Source organism: Lepisosteus oculatus, chromosome 12, assembly GCF_040954835.1.
Source record: "Lepisosteus oculatus isolate fLepOcu1 chromosome 12, fLepOcu1.hap2, whole genome shotgun sequence".
NCBI lineage: Eukaryota > Metazoa > Chordata > Actinopteri > Semionotiformes > Lepisosteidae > Lepisosteus > Lepisosteus oculatus.
In genome coordinates this window covers 4717873-4737141 of record NC_090707.1, presented here as the reverse complement: position 1 = coordinate 4737141, position 19269 = coordinate 4717873, and the positions used below count along the sequence as shown (strand labels likewise).

Below are 19269 nucleotides of genomic sequence, written 5' to 3'. Positions count from 1 at the left end.
AATATTTCTATGGGTATATACAATTCATTTGATTTAAAATATTACTAAATGTAAATTGTATTAGATAACCTGTGGCGTCCTCAATTGAATTATTTTCTTCATGGTATACCTGTGCTTGGACCAGCACACGGGGTCCGTGCGCTGCCAATAGTATGACTTGAGCGGTTCACGCGCGGAGTGTTCGAGTGACTGCCATCTAGTGATCTGTTTAAGCATTGCATCACAGCAGATCAAAGAAGACGTGGAGAATGCTGATGGACGTTACGGTACAATGCCACCTTCAGCAGCTGCGCAAACTTTGTTGTATCCCTTAATATACATTCTAGGTCACTGCTGACTCGTCAGTTTTGGGAAAACTTCAACTCCGTCTTTGTAAGCAAACGTTTTTTCAGGTCTTATTGCTCTGTGTGCAGATGACGCAGAAGTGTGTCTTAGGTTTTCTCTTCTGAGTCTCTCTGAACGCAGGGGCCAGATGTTGGTGGCTGTGCCTTTTGATTAACAGTGTAGCCTTGAGGCCACAGCAACAGAGCAAGAGGCACTAGCCTTACTGTCACGTGAGTGTCCCGTGATAATGTCTAAACCTACAGCTACAGTACTCTGCAAAGACAATGAACTCCTGAAACGTTTTGAAATCCCTGTTGTTTAATGAAGTAGGGAAACATACAGCCTGTTTCCTGCTGCTGTTCAACCCGGGGAGAATTCACTACAACCGCAAGCACGGTTGGACCTGAATTCTCCTTTTGGCCTTTTAAACCTGCACCTCTTGCAGACTCTGGATATCTTCTGCCATACATCAGGCTTACCTTTCACACCTCAGCCTTTGAACGTTCAACTGTGTTTAGACCTGACTACTTCCACAACTGCGTTATTGATTTAGAGTTAATGAAGCTGTGCAATACGTTTTGCTCTACAGTGTGACCTTTTGTGTTAGTTTTTTAAAGTCCCAGAGGTACGATTGTGTCCACTGACCATTTTGGTTCACCTGTCTAAATTATAATTCTAGGTATGAATGTAAATTTTGCCTCGTGAATGATATTGAACGATTTACCCCACGAAAAAAAAAGTTTCTAGAGTGTGAAAGATTTATGTGGATGTAGACATTTTTTTTTCAAAAGACTGATCCAGAGCTTAAATGAAATGGCAGCAGTAATTACCCGTTGGCAGCAGAAATTAGTGATATTGTAACGCAACGGGGCTTCAGGTGGGCGCCCCTTGCCGCATTAGGTTGGCCCCCCACCGTCAGGGGCTCGAACCCGGGACTCCTGCGTCACTCAACAGGGGCCCAGCCCGGTGAGCTAAAGAGAGATCTCTCTGAAGCCCAGGGGCTGTGGTCCTGCTATTACAGGGTAGGGCGGCGACGTCACAGTACCTGTCGGCCGTAAGCGTTACAATATATTGGAGTCTGACCCTGCTAGTGAAATGTACTTTCACATCTCCCCTATGATACAGTTTGTTCTTAGTAACAGAGGGGTTTCTACACCTTTATCACCAGACCTAGCTGCTGTTAGCTACATAAACATCCTTAAATTCTGAGCTAAATGGTTGTTGTGTTGGGAACAGCTACAGTATTGTGAGGTCCCCAGTCAAGTTGAGTCATCTTTGAAATACTAATAAAAAAAAGGTACTATATGTGAGGTATGTATAAGTAGTCCTGAACAGTAAAGAGATAAACTAAGGACAGTTAAGAAATTGTGTTATATTATTTAAAGGTTGGGTAATGTGAAAATATTAGAAAAAAAGTTGTGCAGTGTAGCTCTGATAGGATTTAGTCATACAGCGACAATTGCTGAAAAACAAATAACTGTGTTTTATTTAAAGGCTGTAGCAGCAGTGACTCATGTTAAAGTCTGAAAGCAGAGGTCTCTTTCAATTTCAAAAATAAAATAAAGATGTTTGATTTGTGGAGCCTCTTCACAGACAGAGAAAACATGAGGTAGAGGGGTACAGGGAGAAAACATGAGGCTGGGTAAGGGATAGATGAAATGGGGCTAAAGAGATGGAAATCGAGGCAACAACCTCCAGGTGGAAGAGTGGACGCACTCTGGAAATGAAAGCAGAAATCGGAATTGAAATTTGTCAATAGCAGAGCGCTGGGGGAATGTGTGGACCACGAGGAAGGCAACATGCACTGTAGCTTCTTGCATGTTTCTTTAGGAAGATGTGAAGATGTGAATCATGGTGAAAAGATAGACAGAATGAATTGCAGGCATGGTCAGGAGAGGACAAATGGCAGACTATTGGCTGGGAGACAGTTCAACTGGATCGGCAGATGTTTTAGATCTCTCTAGTGGAATGTCAGACTTTGTTTCTGTTAGACCCAAATAAATCATAATCAAAGAGCTTCATGCAGTGCAGGACAACAACTGTGCTCTAATTAGGCAGCGGGCTTTCCTGCCAATGACCTTTTTCTTGAAACAGAAGTGGGCCACACACTTCACGTACAGTAAGTCATTGCAAGTCATTTGTTTATTAGATTTTCATTTATACCGTTTTGGTCACCTTTGTGTCCCATCGCCTTCGAAGTTTCGTCTGGATTTTCACAAACCACATTATAATTTGTGTAGTGCCAGAATAAATTTAAGGTGGGACCTGTTTGTCTGCTGTGTTTTTCTGTTTCCAGGAAGATGGAAAATAATATAAGGAAGTAATCTTTGTTTAAGTTTTCAAACTATTAAACAAACATGGAGGAAATTGTTTAATATTGGAAAAACAAAAGGAAATTTTGTTTTGAGATTTAAATAAATGAATTGTTTTCAGTGATAGATTTTCATTACTTTTCTAAACCTGTGAATCAGACATAAACCAGTTAGTGCTGACCAGTCTGGGTGTGGATAATTCATACATGGTAAAAGACCATGCTATGGTCTTTAAAGTTGGAACCAAAATTAGTCCCAGATTGCTGTAGAATTGTTTTTTAAGTAACATTTTTATTAATATGTGCATGCTTTTGAGAAAACAACTGCACTGTCTAGGCTTCCAAACTAATTCTTCAGATGTAACCTAAAAAATAATATTGGAGGAAAGTATACTGTCCAGAATAATAGAAGAAATAAAAATAAGCATGGACACACACATGAAAAAGGGTAGTGCTCTAAATGTTAATGCTGTGGCTTTTCTTCATCTACGATATAAAGATTACAATAGCAAGGATACCCAAGGATAACCAATGTGGTTGTGTGAGTTCAGTGCTGGGAATAGGCAGTTATGTTAGTGTCCCCTGCTGTAGTGCTTTGTACTGAACAAACAAACAAGAGGACAGGGAGCCCTCTTGAACAAATCACTTGGCAAGGAGCTCTGAGAAAAATTACTGGCATTTTCCATAACAGTCGAAAGTCCTTCCTGACAGATGTGCTTGTGATATTGCGTAACCTTTTGTCTCAGTACATGCTTACATCTCTGAAATTTGACTGAACACCATTAGTTGTTTTTTTCTTCCTTGAAATGGAGAAACTCTCTAATCAGATCAAAGCTTTCTGGTTAGTTGAGGATTAATACTCTCATATTTAGGACTAAAATTTCTCTTAAGCTCCTCGAATTCAGCAGTTCCTGAGTCTTTATACACCTCGGCTAATCTGAGGCTTTCATTGATAAATCTGACAGTTATGTTTAAGGTTCTGTCAGATAAAAAAAAAACTTTGTCCCATTGAATAAACTGGAATTTTATTCCTCATGTGTCTGTTCTCTGAATCCGAGAAGCTCTGCCGTTTCACCCATAACATGTGTCTGCCCTGACACACGGCGCCTTGTGGAGAATAAAATAGTGTTTTAAATACCTAGAAATAAAACAGAGAATCTAAAATAATAATGTTTTATGAAGCCCTGTGTATCAGAATAGCTGTGACAACTGTGTTCCTGTTGTCAAGTTGCTGGAAATGAAGAGATCTTTATTCTCACTCATTAAACTTGCTCTGCCCTTGTCCCAGGCCTGTCACAGTCACATAATCATTACAAAGGTTTCCCAGGTGCCTTTTATAATGATGTTACTTAAAACGGAGCACAAACCAAACAGCAGTATGAACCTGTTATATAAGATTGTTCAATAGGAGCTATCACAAGCAAGTAGGGACTTGTCACTCACCCTCTTGTTAATAATGTAGCAGCTCGATTAGAGATTGTGGTTTCTCCCCAATCATATTGTTTTGAAAATAAAGAGGACAGATGCTGTGTTGTGTGTGCCAACACCGTTCTGTGCAGGGCAATTTATAAAAGCACTCGTCTGTGGTTTCATTTTTGTAAAGAATTTGTTTATATTTAGTTTCATCTTCAGTCGACACCAACATGATTTTCCATATCAAAACACAGTTCAAGGCAAACCTCTGGGTCAGAATACAAAGAGCAGGTGAAACAACTAGTGTTGTTTGTTAGCTGACATACAGAAAGGTTATCTAACTTTATATCTGTACTTTGTAGGAGGATTTAACTACACGATGAGCTCCTTGCCAGTTTCCACATCACCTTCACTTTTATTGTGATACTGTCCTCTGTGTTGGGATAAAAGAAAGAACTCAGAACAACAGTCTATTGTGTCAGGGTTCTTCAAAGGTGGCTGCATACCTTAGATACAACATATTAATGCTTAAGTTATAGACTGTTTGATGAAGCATCCACCATAACTCTATACCGCAGTTGTAAAAGTTGTAGATTTTACAACAACTTTCTTGTTCTGTTATAAATTAAATGTAGACACAGTAACTTTTGTAACAAATGAAGTACATGATTCAGTGAATATGAGAGCTCATTGAATCATTAGCAAAAAGCATTGATTAGAGTAAGCAATCTTTTTTGTGAAATATTTTCAATTTTAGTCAAACAAATGTTAAACAAAACCAGATTTCCCTCAGTTTCATATTATAACGTTTGCAGGGGGTCACGTACGCACTGTGAAGAAAATGTATGTGAATTGTACAACACTGCCATCTGGGGGGAATGCTTTATTCATCTATTATAGAAAGCAGTTAGTAAATAAAAAGAGAAAGAAGAGCCAGGTAGCTCATATTGAGATTGTAAGTACCAGAACAAGAAAATATAATCCTCGTTAAAAATATATTCTAGAATGTGAATCTCTCTATCGTTCTGAAACAAAGAGGCAGAATGACTTGTAAGAAATTACTAAATAGAGACAAAAAGAGGATTGGCAATCCGCTGTATTCAGGGATTTTGTGAATCTTTCTACTGAAATCCAAGTTGTAATTAAGTATGTAACTATGGTAAAACAAAATCACAGGAACTTCAGTAGAAATTAAGGATTGAAGTCTGTATGGGGAGACCGGGTTGAATGAGCACTAAGATATGGGAGTGTCAGGATTCAACCAAACAGTGATCACAGAACAAAGGAATAGAAATTAAAGTTGGACGAGTCTAAACCCCAAGCATACCTTTCACACAGTAGAGTGAGGATTTTAATCCCTTTCCACATGAATTTAGACAAGTTTGCAAGATATTCCAGTACTCTAACAAAGCGGTTATTCAGGATCAGCCTGTTCAAAAATGTAATATAAAGATGTAATGTAAAGATGAGTGGATCTTAGTACCAAATTTTCCATAGTGTTTGACCAGTGGCACAGTTGGAGTTAGGTCAGATTTCTATACTGTAGAGTTTAATATTGAGTAAATTATTGTATTATCCACAAATATCACATTTTGATATAAAATAAATTTGTAGAAAATGGTGCATCTAATGGTAAAAATGGATGATCTTATAGCAGTATGGGTGGTATCTCCATATTGTGTACCAGAGAAAAAAATATAGTAATTGCTGATTACGTAGGTGGAACCAGCATGTCACTTTGCACTGTCTCATTTATTAGTTTGTGTATGAATGTAAAAACATCAAACAGGATATGCCTCAAAATAACAAAGAAATGAAATAAGGGCTTTTGGTTTGGTACAGCAATTCAAAAACCCAGATTGAACCATAGATATGTCTGTTTCTTCAGCCAGCCTTCCAAAATCCTAAGAAAGTGTGAAATTCTGTGAAGAAAGGATACAAACTGCCATTCTAAGACGTATCCTAGAACTGATTAATCCTGTCCAGTTTTAGGAGGGTTTTCAGTTTATTCCTACACCATTTCTGGAAAACATAAACCACACAGTACTTCAGAATCTTGATATTATTAGGAATGTTCTGTTCCTTCACAGAAGATATCCCAGTAAGTATGAAACATATGTAGAAGCTTAAATATCAGTTGGCAAGACTATTGGTCAGGTCATTTGGCTAGGAAATCAAAGGTCAAAATTTGAAGCTCCTTTCCAGACCACTGATAATAGAAATGAAGGATTTTCCTTTTGGGAATTTAAAAAAGCAAGAGGCAGGGTTTTGAAATGATCTGAAACAAGCCAGGAGCCAGTACAGCAGAATAGAACACTATGATGTATTATTCATAGTGAGCTATTCCTAGTCAGCAGAGAGCCCTGTGAGCTTCACAGACAGGAGTGTCAGGCAGGGTCTTTGTAGGTATCTGAAATTACTGAAGCACCACCTCGAGAAGAGAGAGAATATTCAAGGGCTAACTGGAGGTACTGTACAGTAGGTAGGAACTGAAACTCAAAGAGAAAATAGCCCTATTGTTATTGACTGTCTTCAGTTAATTGTGTAGAAGATCAAAGCCCTTTTGCCTTTAGTGTCACAGTGCAGTTTTTGTGCTATAATGCAGCTGTAGGCTTTAGCTTGGCCTTTGGAGCTAAAGGTGTAGAGTCCACACCTTTAGACAAAGAAATACATCTACCTGCGGGAAGCAGGGCAAGAGACACATACTCTTCTCCCCCTTGTTCTTGTTATCCTCTGTGGGTACCACAAATGTATTAACATACTTGAACTGGCTTCATCACTCTGATAGCTGATGTGTGGTGACCGTGCAGAGTGCACTTTGGCTGCCATTGCATCATCCAGGTGATGGCTGCATATTGGTGGTGTTGGAAGGGAGTTCCCATTACCTGTAAAGTGCTTTAAGTGGAGTGTCCAGAAAAGTGGTATAAAAGTTTAAGAAATTAGTACTAGTAGTAGTATACAGATTACATTTGATGTCAAGTCCAGTGAGATTAGTAAATCTTCAACTGGTGCATCATACCTGTAGATAACTAAGCCACAATAAAATGAGCAGCATTGGGAGAACTGAGTGAAAAAAGGGATATTAGGGCAGCCAGCAGTACAGAAATAGGTTTCAATGCTGCTGTTTTCTAGTAATGTTTGTCATTACCAGGTCTGAATAAAGAAATTCTTTCACCAGAGTATTTTAAATTTTTGTAAACAGAGTTGGAAAATTTTAGTGAATGCATCAGGTTAGTCAGTAGAGATCTTCTGGAATTGACAGGAGATTAATTTCTCATTGAACTTCCTGGCTTCTTTGATGTCAATGCAAAATATGTGTTGTTGAGTGTCCTGCTTTTGATCTTTTTTATATTTTCATATAATTCTGTATGTGTCTATTTATCTGTGATTCTGAGCAAAAATCTACATGTGATAATAAAACATATGTCAATCTAATATAACTCTTAAACAGATTTCATTATTTTCTTAGTGAGTGAGAAATTTAGGCACAGATGAGAGAAATGTTTGTTCTCGGGTATCAGGTGCAGAAAATGCACATATAAATATAAGCAAAAACATCAGTTCTAAATATCTGCCTGTGCTGTTCCGTGAAGGCAAAGCCAGACAAAAACTCTTGTTCCTGAGGGAATTTTCTATATTTTGCTCTATCTGAGAGGCAGACCAGCATTTGAAAAAAAAAATTATTCTGATGTTTTTGGGTCTGTACATAGCTGAGTCTGTTGTGGTCAAGAAAGTATGGGCTTGGAAAATATGTCCTGCAGATTTAAATGTGCCCTGTATCTAAACTCATATTGTGGCTCATTTTTAGACTTATAATTGCAGATGCTATACAACACATCCCTGGCCTGTGTTTTAAATTGATTGACTTTCTGTCCAGGAAAGCATTAAATGCAGAGTTTTTTTAAAACGGAACAACATTCAACACTCCAAACCTTCTTTAATATATTAAGAGTGCCTAAAGTAATATACAGTATATATCCACTATGTAGGGAAGATACAGTTGAGTGTACATGAGATCTGTATCGAAATCGCTGCTAATTAAATGTGTACTGAGGAAAGTTTATGAAGTGCAATGGCACTAACACTTATACTGCAATATTCTTCACTGGACTGGACACTGAAAACACAGAAACACATAGACATCCGCAGACACAGGGGAAATATTTAGAGAAAATTGACCAAACCATCACATCTCTGGAAGGTGAAAGGAAACTAGAGCTCCCAGAGAAGATCCACTGATCCAATCTTTTTGAAGGAGAACATGCAAACAGAAGGAACACCCCAGGTTGAAAGAGAAACCAGGACCTAAGAGGTATGATGTGGGCAATTAAGGCTCCATCTGTGGTGCTGGCAGGTGACTGGTGACCGGTTATTGTAAATGTACAGTATGATGGCAGCTAAGTATTGTTACCTAGTGTTGTTTTAATCTGGTTGGTTATAAATGGATCATACACATGGTTTAAATTAGTGTAAACAAGCACACGTTGCTGTTCTCCTCTAGCAGTGTAAAGGTGTCCTTCCCACAGGTACTTGTGATTTCATTCACGAGGTTTATAAACAGACTTAATTAGAAGCTTAATTGTCAATCTGTGTGACCTTTCAGATGCTAGAAATGATGTTCTAAGCTCTCCAAGTTAACTGCATGCAGGTTTTGGATTTTTTCCACTTCCCAAAGCAGATTGAACCTTAGACCAGTGTTAATTAACAATACAGTCAAAGAGTTGTCCCACATAAACCTCCCAAGGCAGTCTGGGAGCAATGGACTTTGATATTAAAACACCGCTAGCCATTATTGATAGTACATAACCTGACTGTTCAGACTCTTAATTTGCTCTTTAGAGTCTAGTACAATGCATTCTCTCAAAGTACGGTGCCATCCACCTGGAAAGACACAATCTCTTGACCAGAACCACTACAGCTTCCCATCATCATCTTTGTCTTCTTCATCTTCATGGTCATTGTCATCATCATCACAGTGCTCCTTTCTATAACTTGTTGGTTGTCAATGCCTTTGTAAATGACCTGATAGGATGGTACAAACAAGGGAGTCTGACTATTTTAAAGCACCAGCCCAACAGACTATTCATAGCCCTCTTGATGTCTTTTTCAGCAGTGTCAGTAGTGGCTGGGCTCCTGAGAATAATATATGTTTTTGCTGAGAGAATATGTGCAGAGCTTTTAACTCCCCTGTTGTCAGAAACCTTAAAATTACATGTAGGGTTTCACGAAAATGGTTCTGTTTTCATCAACTAACATTATGTATCTAAATATAATCTAAACATTGGCATTTCAAGTTGGATAATATAATTAGAAATGTACTGTATCTTATCAGGCATTTGTAACTAGTAATTCTTCCAAACAACTGAATTTAAAAGGGGAAACAAGTGAGGTGGATATTTATGATGACTTTTTAAAACTTTATTTAATATTTTATTGACATATCACAATATTAAAGAATATCAATTCAATGATAAGCAGTACCAAACCAATATATTAGGACTTTTGACTTTTAAAATTTCAATTTCAGTGCATTGCATATCTCCTGAGAGTGATGACAGGAGCTCTTCCTGCTCCAAAATCAAAAGTGTTCTCTTACGTGGGCAGACTCGTAACCATGGAGCAGCAACAATGTGCTGTTTCTCTGGCTGCGCTGAAACAAGGAAATGAAAATCAGTCTCCTTCTTGACTATCTACAAAGATTTCAATTGTGATTGATGACAGAACAGCTTAATCAGTCTGCAGCTTCCTGGGTATTTTCTCTGGTTTCAGCCTTTAATGTTTATTAACTTTCTTGGAAATACTGAATAGGAACAGGAAGGTGTAATTGGCATCAAACGTATGTCACCAATATGCAAGAAACGGAGGTGCTACAATATTGAGTAGTATGTTGAAAATAGACATTTAAAGTAAAAATTCATCAAGCCATAAGTGTTCTTTATTATGCTTTTAAAATAGAAATGTTACAATCTTATCATCCTCTCTTAATCTGTTTGAAGTAACGTGATGCAAAGTTGACCCTGTTCACTCTTATTGTAGAAGCATCGTTCTATTAACATCCCCGGTGTTATATTACTTAAATTGAAATGTCACTTGGTACAAAGAAGTGTATACATCAGCCCTAACTCATTATAAGAGCTAGAAATCCATTGAATTCTTCTTGGTATACTAATTACCTCATTCCACAGTTTTTCTGTAGTCTGGGAAACAGCCCTATTAGATGCATCATGTTAATTAAAAAAACAGAATTGAAATATTGAGAAAAAAAATACATTCTCAGTTAACTGGATAGTATGACAGAAATAAAGAGGAACCACAATGAAGACTTTCTACAGGATTTTCTTTTTTGCCCCAGTAACCTGAATGTTTAATTTTGTTTACCAAGCACTAAGGACAAAGGAGATATAGGAGTGAGCTCAGCTGGTACTGCACACAGAAGCTAATTGGTGTGAGAAATCTGTGCAGCTACTTGAAAGAATCACAGGTGTCCGTTTCAACAGCATGGATGGGTAACTTGTTCCAGACTCCTGCAACCTTTTGTCTAAGGACATGCATCTTGTGCTGACCCACACTTCCCACTATATAACTGTTCCCATGACTCTGAAGAAGTCCTCCGAAGAAGTGGGTTGACTTCATCAAGGCCTTTGAAATTTGCTTCAGTTCCCCTCATTTTTTCAAGCGGGAAACATTTTCTACAGATCAAAGTGCTTAAATTTGCTCTGAGCACACAATTCAAAGCCTTTTTTATTGACTGTAAATTTGGAAACGTTTCCTGCTTGAAGAACTTTTTCAGTGATTTGAGTCTTGAGGAGACCGAAGCTGACAAAGTCAGAAATTGTAGCTGCTTTCTTCATTCTTTGTAGGAATGAGCTTTATTTCCTACCCGCTAATAACACATGGAGATTCATTCCCAGTTATCAATGAGTACAGGTTCCACTTAATGTAAGTTCATGTCTGTGTTGTGTTTTGGTCACCCAGGGCCACGTGGAGCCGGTCAGCAGTATTGATGTTTGACATGTACCAGTAGGAGAGAATTACAGTATGCGATCCACATTGAGATGGATTAAAGTGCATCTCGCCCATCATGAGGCTTTCACAGCTCTGTTTCATCATTGTAGACAAACAGAATATGACCTTCACCTGCCCTGGCCAAATGCAGTGCATCTGCAAATTCTCAGATGCCACCGTTAAAACTAATCTTACTAAAAAATCAATTACTTCCTGTAGACACCAGATATTTCAGTCATTAACTAAAGTTATTTTCAATGGGGAGTCTCCTTCATTCTGAACGACATGAGTTAGGGCTGGAGAGAGTCTCTGTCACACCTGTTTTTGGAAGCTCAGTGTCTAGATACACTTTCTTCCCCTGAATTCTACAGCCTTGCCTGGTTGCCTTTTAACTGTTTAGTTGTAATGGCAGAGAGACACTATTGAGACACACAGGGGAAAATGCAGGTATATAAAAAGAAGAGGAGATTCTGTCTGGTTTTACTGTTATGAAATGTTTGTCTCAGAGATACATGAAAATGTTATGACATGGCTGGATGCCGAGAGGCAGGTGGTGATTTGTCAGAACCCAAGTGCAAGGGACCAGAGAGTAGCGGAACACCCGAAGAGACTTGACTGACTGGGGCTCAAGTGCTCCAGGACAGACGGAAAGGGAAAGTGAAGGGAGGCAATAATAGATCAACTCACTACTGTCCATAAGGAGAGGGCTCCAACTGGGGCTCTGGACGGTGGCAAGGAAAAAAAGAACGAAACAAGAAAGGGAAAAGTGACCCAGACAGCCCGAGAAACAGGAAGTGAGAGAAAAAATAAGAGTCTGGAGAAAAAGGTGCCTCAGAGAGAAGCCAGAAAGGCGGCAGGAATGAGGGCAGTTGGAGACGAGACTAAATCACAAAGGCAGGACTCTCTGTAGAGCTTGGAGTGGAGCTGCCTAGTGAAGCTTTGGGGCGGAAACGCAGGAGAAGGAGGCCAGCGGGACAGAGTCCAGGGCTCCAGAGCAAAGCCCAAAACTGGGGCTGCAGGGCAAAGTGAAGACATGAAGCTGAGGCTGCTGTGCAGGGAGAGGAGAAGACTTGAACCTGAGGCTGCTGCTCAGAGCAGAGTGAAGACTTGAAGCTGAGGCTGCTGCTCAGAGCAGAGTGAAGACTTGAAGCTGAGGCTGCTGTGCAGGGAGAGGAGAAGACTTGAAGCTGCAGCACAGGGAGAGAGAAGGCTTTAGCTTGTTCAGCGAAAGAACAGAAACCTGGGTGCTCAGCCTGTCGACTGGGGTCGGGAAGCCACTGGTCTGGCGGTGTCGCTCACTCGGCCACGAGGAGCAGATTCCTGCTGCCGAGCTCCCAGAAGCAGAAGGACATTCTGTCAGTGTCGCATCCCAGGACAACATACAGTAGCTACACGGGGAGGCTGCAGAGGTTTCAGCTCGCCAGAGCTACAGCCCAAAAGACTAGAAAACTGAGGAGAGAGAGAGGAGACAGTAGTGCCCCTGGGACGGGGTGGAATGAATAATGGCGAAGCGCCGTCGAAGAGGCGCCTCAGCATTCAATAGAGAAACAGCAATTGGATAATAGATTTGATCATGACCAATTAAGGCCGATCACCAGGAGGAGACCTGGTTAGAGCAGCAAACCCCCGTGATCTGGTTAGATCTTCAGCCCCGTGAGAATGTGATGGTTTCCTGGGGCCACCACTAGCCGAGGGATACCGCAGGACAGCGGCCATAACAGAAACAATGCTATAGCAAAGTCTCCCATTTCCACTGGAAAGGGTTTCCAGTTTCTCCGTGCACTGTTTTCCTTGGCTCGTTTGTTGGTGATTTGCTTAGGTTTTGCTTGTCTTTTGTACCTGTTAACACCAGACTCTTGCATAAGCAAGAAATGCCCCTTTGATCATAACAGACCCTGCTTTTCATGTTGCAGTTTTTGTCGATTTTCATCTCGGGACTACATGTATACTGCGAACAGGATAAAGGAATGATTTTTAATATGATTAATATGACTTCATATTCCCATTTTTGTATGTTATATTTCCACAAATCTGTCTAGTTCTTAGATTGTTGACCAATGCTTCAGATAAAGCTGAACACTGTTATTTGTTCATTAGCAAGGATTTCATCTTGTAGGTTTTTCTCAGGCCCTAACTGGCAAGCAAGTTTACATCAGACTGTCAGCCCATCAACTAATTGCAAATTGCAGACTATAAACCCTGTACATAATGGCAGGTTTCCAATTGGATGAAGCAGGAAGCCTTTAGTCAGCAAAATACCAGCATGAAGTACTGGGTTTGTAATTTGCAAGACAGGCAGGCCAAGATTGTGATTTAATCCAGACTTACAAAGTGTTTTTCTGTTTTGGATAAATACATACAAAAAAAAAAACTTAGGTACATTATTATATGCACATTTACCATAGACTGAAAAAGAAATGTTTCTTTTATTTGTTGTTGGGTGCGGTTACTGAGATATCATGCAATGTTCATAGCTAAATATTTGTTCACACCACCAAACCTAGAGGACACAAGTGGAAACACTGTGGAAGTGCAGTTAAAACAGAAAACAGGAGACGCTTCCTTATGAATAGGGCTACTGGAGTCAGGAACAAGCTACCCAGCCATGTGGCTGAAGAGAATACCCTGGCATCTTTCAAGAATGGATTAATTTCTACCAAACGGGCTGGATGGTGTGAAAGGCCTCCTCTTGTTTGTCACATTGCCTGTGCTTATATTTTTAACTTTCTTTGTCTGTTACTACGCTGTAGATCCTGCCTATGGGGTCACTCTAACTCTCTATCTGTTCTTATCTTTTTGTTGCAGCATCCTCTTTGCAGACATTGAGGGGTTTACCAGTCTGGCTTCACAGTGCACTGCCCAGGAGCTGGTTATGACTCTGAATGAGCTGTTTGCCAGATTCGACAAACTAGCTGCGGTATTTGTCTTTTGTTTCTCCAATGTCCCGCATGCTTTCTCTGAATTTGAAGACAGGGATTTGCACAGGGAAGGGGTGTAAATGGTAGGCTTGAGAAGACGTTAATGTAGGATATTGTTGTCCAAGTAGCCTCACTATTTACAGGTAGTTATGTACCTTACACCAGTAGTGATTACGGACTTTTTAAACAAATACACTTATAGAGTTTAATATTTTAACATTGTAGTCAGTGCTTTATACCTTTAAAAACAGTGCAGTAAAGAGTTATAATGGGTTTTCGGGTATATCAACCTGTATTTTCCCTGATGGATACTGTCAGAAGGTGATTTGGATGGTCCGAAGGTGATTTTACTGGAATTGGCTGTGAAGGTGACAGATGAGACGCTGAAGGTAAAAGAAGATGGGTTAATTGAACAAAATGCTGTGTGATGTGAAACTCACAAGAATTTCATTCTACCAGGGACATTGCAAATGATGGAAACTATTCCTTAAAGAGCTGGTATCATTTTCCCAGTGCAGAGTAGCATGTTTATTACTGTATGGCCAGTGTTCCTGTTAATTAATTTCTGAGGCGGAAATACTGTACCAGGATGTGTTTTTTTAATAATGAGACATCAGATTCCGTCTTTGAACTCCTGAGCTTATTTATCTCATTATCACAAGACAAAGATCTTCTCATGTATTTCCTCTGTCTCATTATTTCCCAATTCCCTGATGAGTTATCGTAGCTTCTTACCAGCTCTTTTGGTGTGGTAAAGGGTATAAATATCCATTGTTTCTGATGCTGGTATTTCACCACCTGGCCGATGTCTCTACACTCTCTCATGTGAGCTGATCTTAATTTCCGTTCAATCCAGCGCTTCACAGCAACGATTGTGAGGGGCTCGTTCTCAAGACGAGGCCTGTGGCAATATAACATTCAGGAGACAACCATGAGACCAGCCTTGTTCTTGTGTTGGCCTTGGGAAAAAAAGCAATCCTTGTAGACAACAACCTTCCAATTAATGGATCTGACATTGAGCACAGCGTTAGAGAATTCTCAGCCCAGCTTCAGATACAGTCATCTGGTGGTTTGCTCGTTTTGGCAAAAATGTTCTATATTATAAAATACAGTGTACACAAGGCAGAAACATCTCTCTCTTTGTACAAACCAAAGAGCATAAAACTATTCTGAGTAGATGGAAAGTTACTTTCTGTGTGACACATTGACCCAGCAAGATTAATTCCAAGTCTATCGAATGTAATATTTGTCCTCTAAACTGCTGGAAATTAGTGCCTGAAATAATTTTAACACTAGGACCTACAGTAGGACTGAATCTTTATTGAATATTTGTGGAATAGTATTTCAGTAATACTGTTACAGATTAATTGTATTTTTAAATTGATTTCTGCTTATAATGAGTGGGAACAATAAGTCTATTGCACTATTTATAATAAATTCAGACCCTTTTGGACAAGAACTTTTATTCTTGGCTGCCTGGCTTTCTCATTGATCTAAGAGATCCCAATCTCTTGGCATTCCCAGAATGCCTCAGGACTTGTTCTGTCCGTACATTGCTTTTTGAGTTGAAAAGAGCCTTAAACATACTTGCCTGAATCTGCCAACAACCAGTTTCTCGATAATGTCTGTTACTGGCCTCTGCGTTATATCTGAAACAGAGTTTGATTCAAAACAGAGCAGAAAATACATCTGTACCATATCAGGGTTGATGAAACCCTATCTGTAGCATTCCCTGGTTGTTTCTTTTTTAGTAGTCTGCCTCTCTAAATTAAATGCCTTATCTGAAGCTCATCTGGATAAGATTAGTGACAGCAAGGGAATCCAAGACAGCAATAGTCCAGCAGGTTCTATGTGTCACCATTAAATCATCAATTTCTAGACACTTGCTGCAATATAGTTTTGACCAATGATGCAGGTAATTGTTCAGCTAAGCAGTTTACAGATCACTGGAATGAAAATGCCAATACCCTGTTGCTTCCAGTGACCACAGGTGGCCATCGCTGATGAAATTGAGCATAATAACTCGCTAAATTGATCACAACTCGAGTGGGCAAATTGTTGATTTAAAGGTGAGCTCTCAAGTCTGCTAGACTGGGGGCTGATCATGTTGGGAATGGTATGTACCCGAGCTACAGTACATTCCCTTCATAAAGGTGCCTTTATAAAACTTGTGTGTTGTACCGTGGTGTCAGCAGAGACAGAGAAGTCATGGTAAGAGCAGTAAATAGTAAGTAGTTTAGAGACATATGGTGAAGTAAGAAGAAGTTTATGGAAAGCCATGGCAAAGTAAATGCAGGATATGGTCACTGTAAAACCATATTCGATTCCTGAAATGACTGTGTAAAGTTAAGACAGGCTCATGCGCAGAAGGTGCTCCTGTATGAATGAATCTCCTTGAAGAGATGGTAGTGCCAGCCACTATTTTAGTCTGGGTTAATCATTTTCTCATGGCTCTGCGGCATGAGGTTACGTTTACATTTCTCATTCCTCCTCTTCTCTCCCCCCTTTCTCTGCCATCAGGAGAACCACTGCTTACGTATCAAAATCCTGGGCGACTGCTACTACTGCGTGTCCGGGCTGCCCGAGGCCCGAGCCGACCACGCCCACTGCTGCGTGGAGATGGGCGTGGACATGATCGAGGCCATCTCGTGAGTGTGTGTGGGGTGTGGCTGGCGCGCAGAGAAATCAGTATGCTTGTTCAGGTGCTCCCCCGCCTGGGTGACGTGCCATGGCAAAAGCAGAATAAATTGTAGCAAAGCAGGATGAAGCACAGGGAAATGGCGAAAGACGATCCAAACCATGGGGAAGCGTGCAGAGATACGGGATTGGGACAAGTCTATTTAGAACCGTGGGGATAGTCCACTGTGTTCTTGCGCATTTACAGTGCTGACTGCTATGAGGCATTGAAAAAAATTGAGTCGTATTGATTCAACTGCAGCAAAAAAAAAACGCTGGCAAATTAAATGCTGGAGGACCTGTTTCCTCTCATGATTACCATACAGGCATGATTTCTGCTTCCACCCCAGATCAGATCTGATGGCCAATGCAATTGCTTGCTCGTGCATATTCACAGGAAGGTTGAAGCACACAGGGTTTTACCAGTTTTTGCTCTCACCTTGTTTTTCCAAACATGTTGTCAGTGTTTTCTGCTGACACAAAGGCAGTTCACTACTTGTCACTCTTCTTAAACTCTTCAGCTCTATAGATATTAAGAAAGTGACAGAAAACCTACAAGAAGTTGTACTTAACTGGACAGAAAGTTGACTGGAGTTCTGCTGAGCCTGATGGGGGCAGTTCTCCAGTTGTGAAGGGCCAGAGTCCAGAAGGGGTTCCATAGTTCTTTACATATTGATTGGAAATTACCCGGGGAAGGAGTTAAACTAGCTCAAGTTCTATTAGGCAGTTAAGACCTCAGTTCACGGATGAAACCGTGCCAATGCTGCAGCTTTCCAGTCCTGGACTTCTGCATTCCTGGTGCCAGAGAACATCACTGGTCTCCAGTATAACATTTATTGTACTCCTGTCTCCCTGCTACTTAAGCCCACTCCTAACTATGCAACGCTGACAAGCAAACATGCTCTGATTTCAGTCAGCTATCTCAGAACATTTATTTCTGCAAGCCGAGGGTCTGTTAATTGGATCTTGCACAGTGAAACACGTCCATAGAAAACATCAAGTTCAATTTTGTGACGTTAGAAATGAAGACAATCTCTATAGATCACATATAATAATGTCTGAACATGATCTTTTCTTTAGTAATATTAATTGTTTGGAAGTTTGGAGACCATTTGTAAATTGGTAGCTACAGAGTTTTAATTAAAAGCATAAGCATTGCCTGTGGCGGGGAATACATTAAAAGTTTAGGCCACGTAAATGTAATTGGCACTTTTTAAGGGTTATTTGTGTTTGGCATTCAAAGAGGGTTAAGTAAGAAAAAAATGAGCATATTGATATGCCCTTTTAGTTTTAGATTCTTTCTCAGTTATGAAATGGGGGAATGAAAAGTTCAGACTGTCCTTACGAAGAGCTCCTTTCACAGATTGGCTTTAGAATCAGAACAGTAGCAGGACTGAGTGTTCTTTATGATGGTCAATGGCAGCCTTTCGCTTATTCATACTGAGAGGATAAAAGAGAAGTCAGATAGTGAATGTTGATACTATTGAACTTTTTTTTGTCATTTATCAGCGTGTTAGTAGTGGGAGACAGAACATTCTGATCTTTCTTATCTAGGTAGGTGGCTCCACAAGACTGCCTTTATTGTAAGACTAGGTTATGTCATTTAGGTTAGTCTATTTTGTGTATGTATGTGTTTGTGTGTGTTTGAGTGTGTGTATGTGTGTGCTTGAGTGTGTGTAAGTGAGTGTGATTGTATGTGTGGGCTTGTGTATGTGTGTGCTTGAGTGTGTGCGTATGTGTATAGAGATGTGTATGCTTGAGTGTGTGCGTATGTGTGTAAGTGTGTGTGTTTGTATGTGTAGCTTAGAAATTGCGGTGTGAAGAACAAGAAACCTTCACTATTCAGCATGCTGTCCATCCAGCGTGTGTGTGTGTGCATTATTGACTCTATGGCAACGAAACGAAGATCCATTAGTTCCTTGTCTGTCTGTCTGTCTGCCGTGTGTGCTGTGTGCAGGCTGGTGCGGGAGGTCACCGGGGTCAACGTGAACATGCGAGTGGGGATCCACAGCGGGCGCGTGCACTGCGGGGTGCTGGGACTGCGCAAGTGGCAGTTTGACGTCTGGTCCAATGACGTCACCCTGGCCAACCAGATGGAGGCAGGAGGCCGAGCCGGGTGGGTTCCTTCCTCCCTGTCCACGTCCGCCGTCGACGAGCAGCACGCTGAGGAAATGCCGGGGGCAGCGATGACAGTCGAACCCTCTGGGCTCCCCCAGCTGCAGTCATTCCTGAGTTCATTAGGATCAGCTGTTGCCAAGCAAAATGGAATTATTTGCCATTCCACGCTTCAAGCTATGATCATATGATAAATCTGCACTATAGGACTCAAGCTCCTCCAGTTTCAGGAGTCTAAAGGTCGCATTATAAATGATAGCACTCTAATTTTAGATTATTCATTAATTTTTATTTTGTATATTTCTGTACCACACTCCATGAAAACACTGCTAAAATCGTTTAATGTTTTTTAAAGCATCATGAAAAAGTGACTAAATAACATTGATCCACTTTGCTTGTTGCCAAGCCTCTGCCTCATCTTGAGCCTCTAGATTTACACGGGGCTAATTGTTCATGTCTATAAAATGTAAATCTCATTAGGGCCTGTCATTATGAATTGTGTATTTT

General features: G+C 40.3%; 1 protein-coding gene across 2 annotated transcripts in view; it reads left to right on the top strand.

The window, feature by feature from the left end:
• adcy5 (adenylate cyclase 5) overlaps positions 1 to 19269 on the top strand; it is a 94001-nt gene that overhangs the window by 51998 nt on the left and 22734 nt on the right. For both annotated transcript variants that reach the window (XM_015358457.2, XM_015358456.2), the window contains exons 4-6: positions 13859 to 13970; positions 16492 to 16619; positions 18605 to 18763. In XM_015358457.2, coding sequence (XP_015213943.1) covers positions 13859 to 13970; positions 16492 to 16619; positions 18605 to 18763 — 399 coding nt within the window. The remainder of the gene's footprint in view (positions 1 to 13858; positions 13971 to 16491; positions 16620 to 18604; positions 18764 to 19269) is intronic.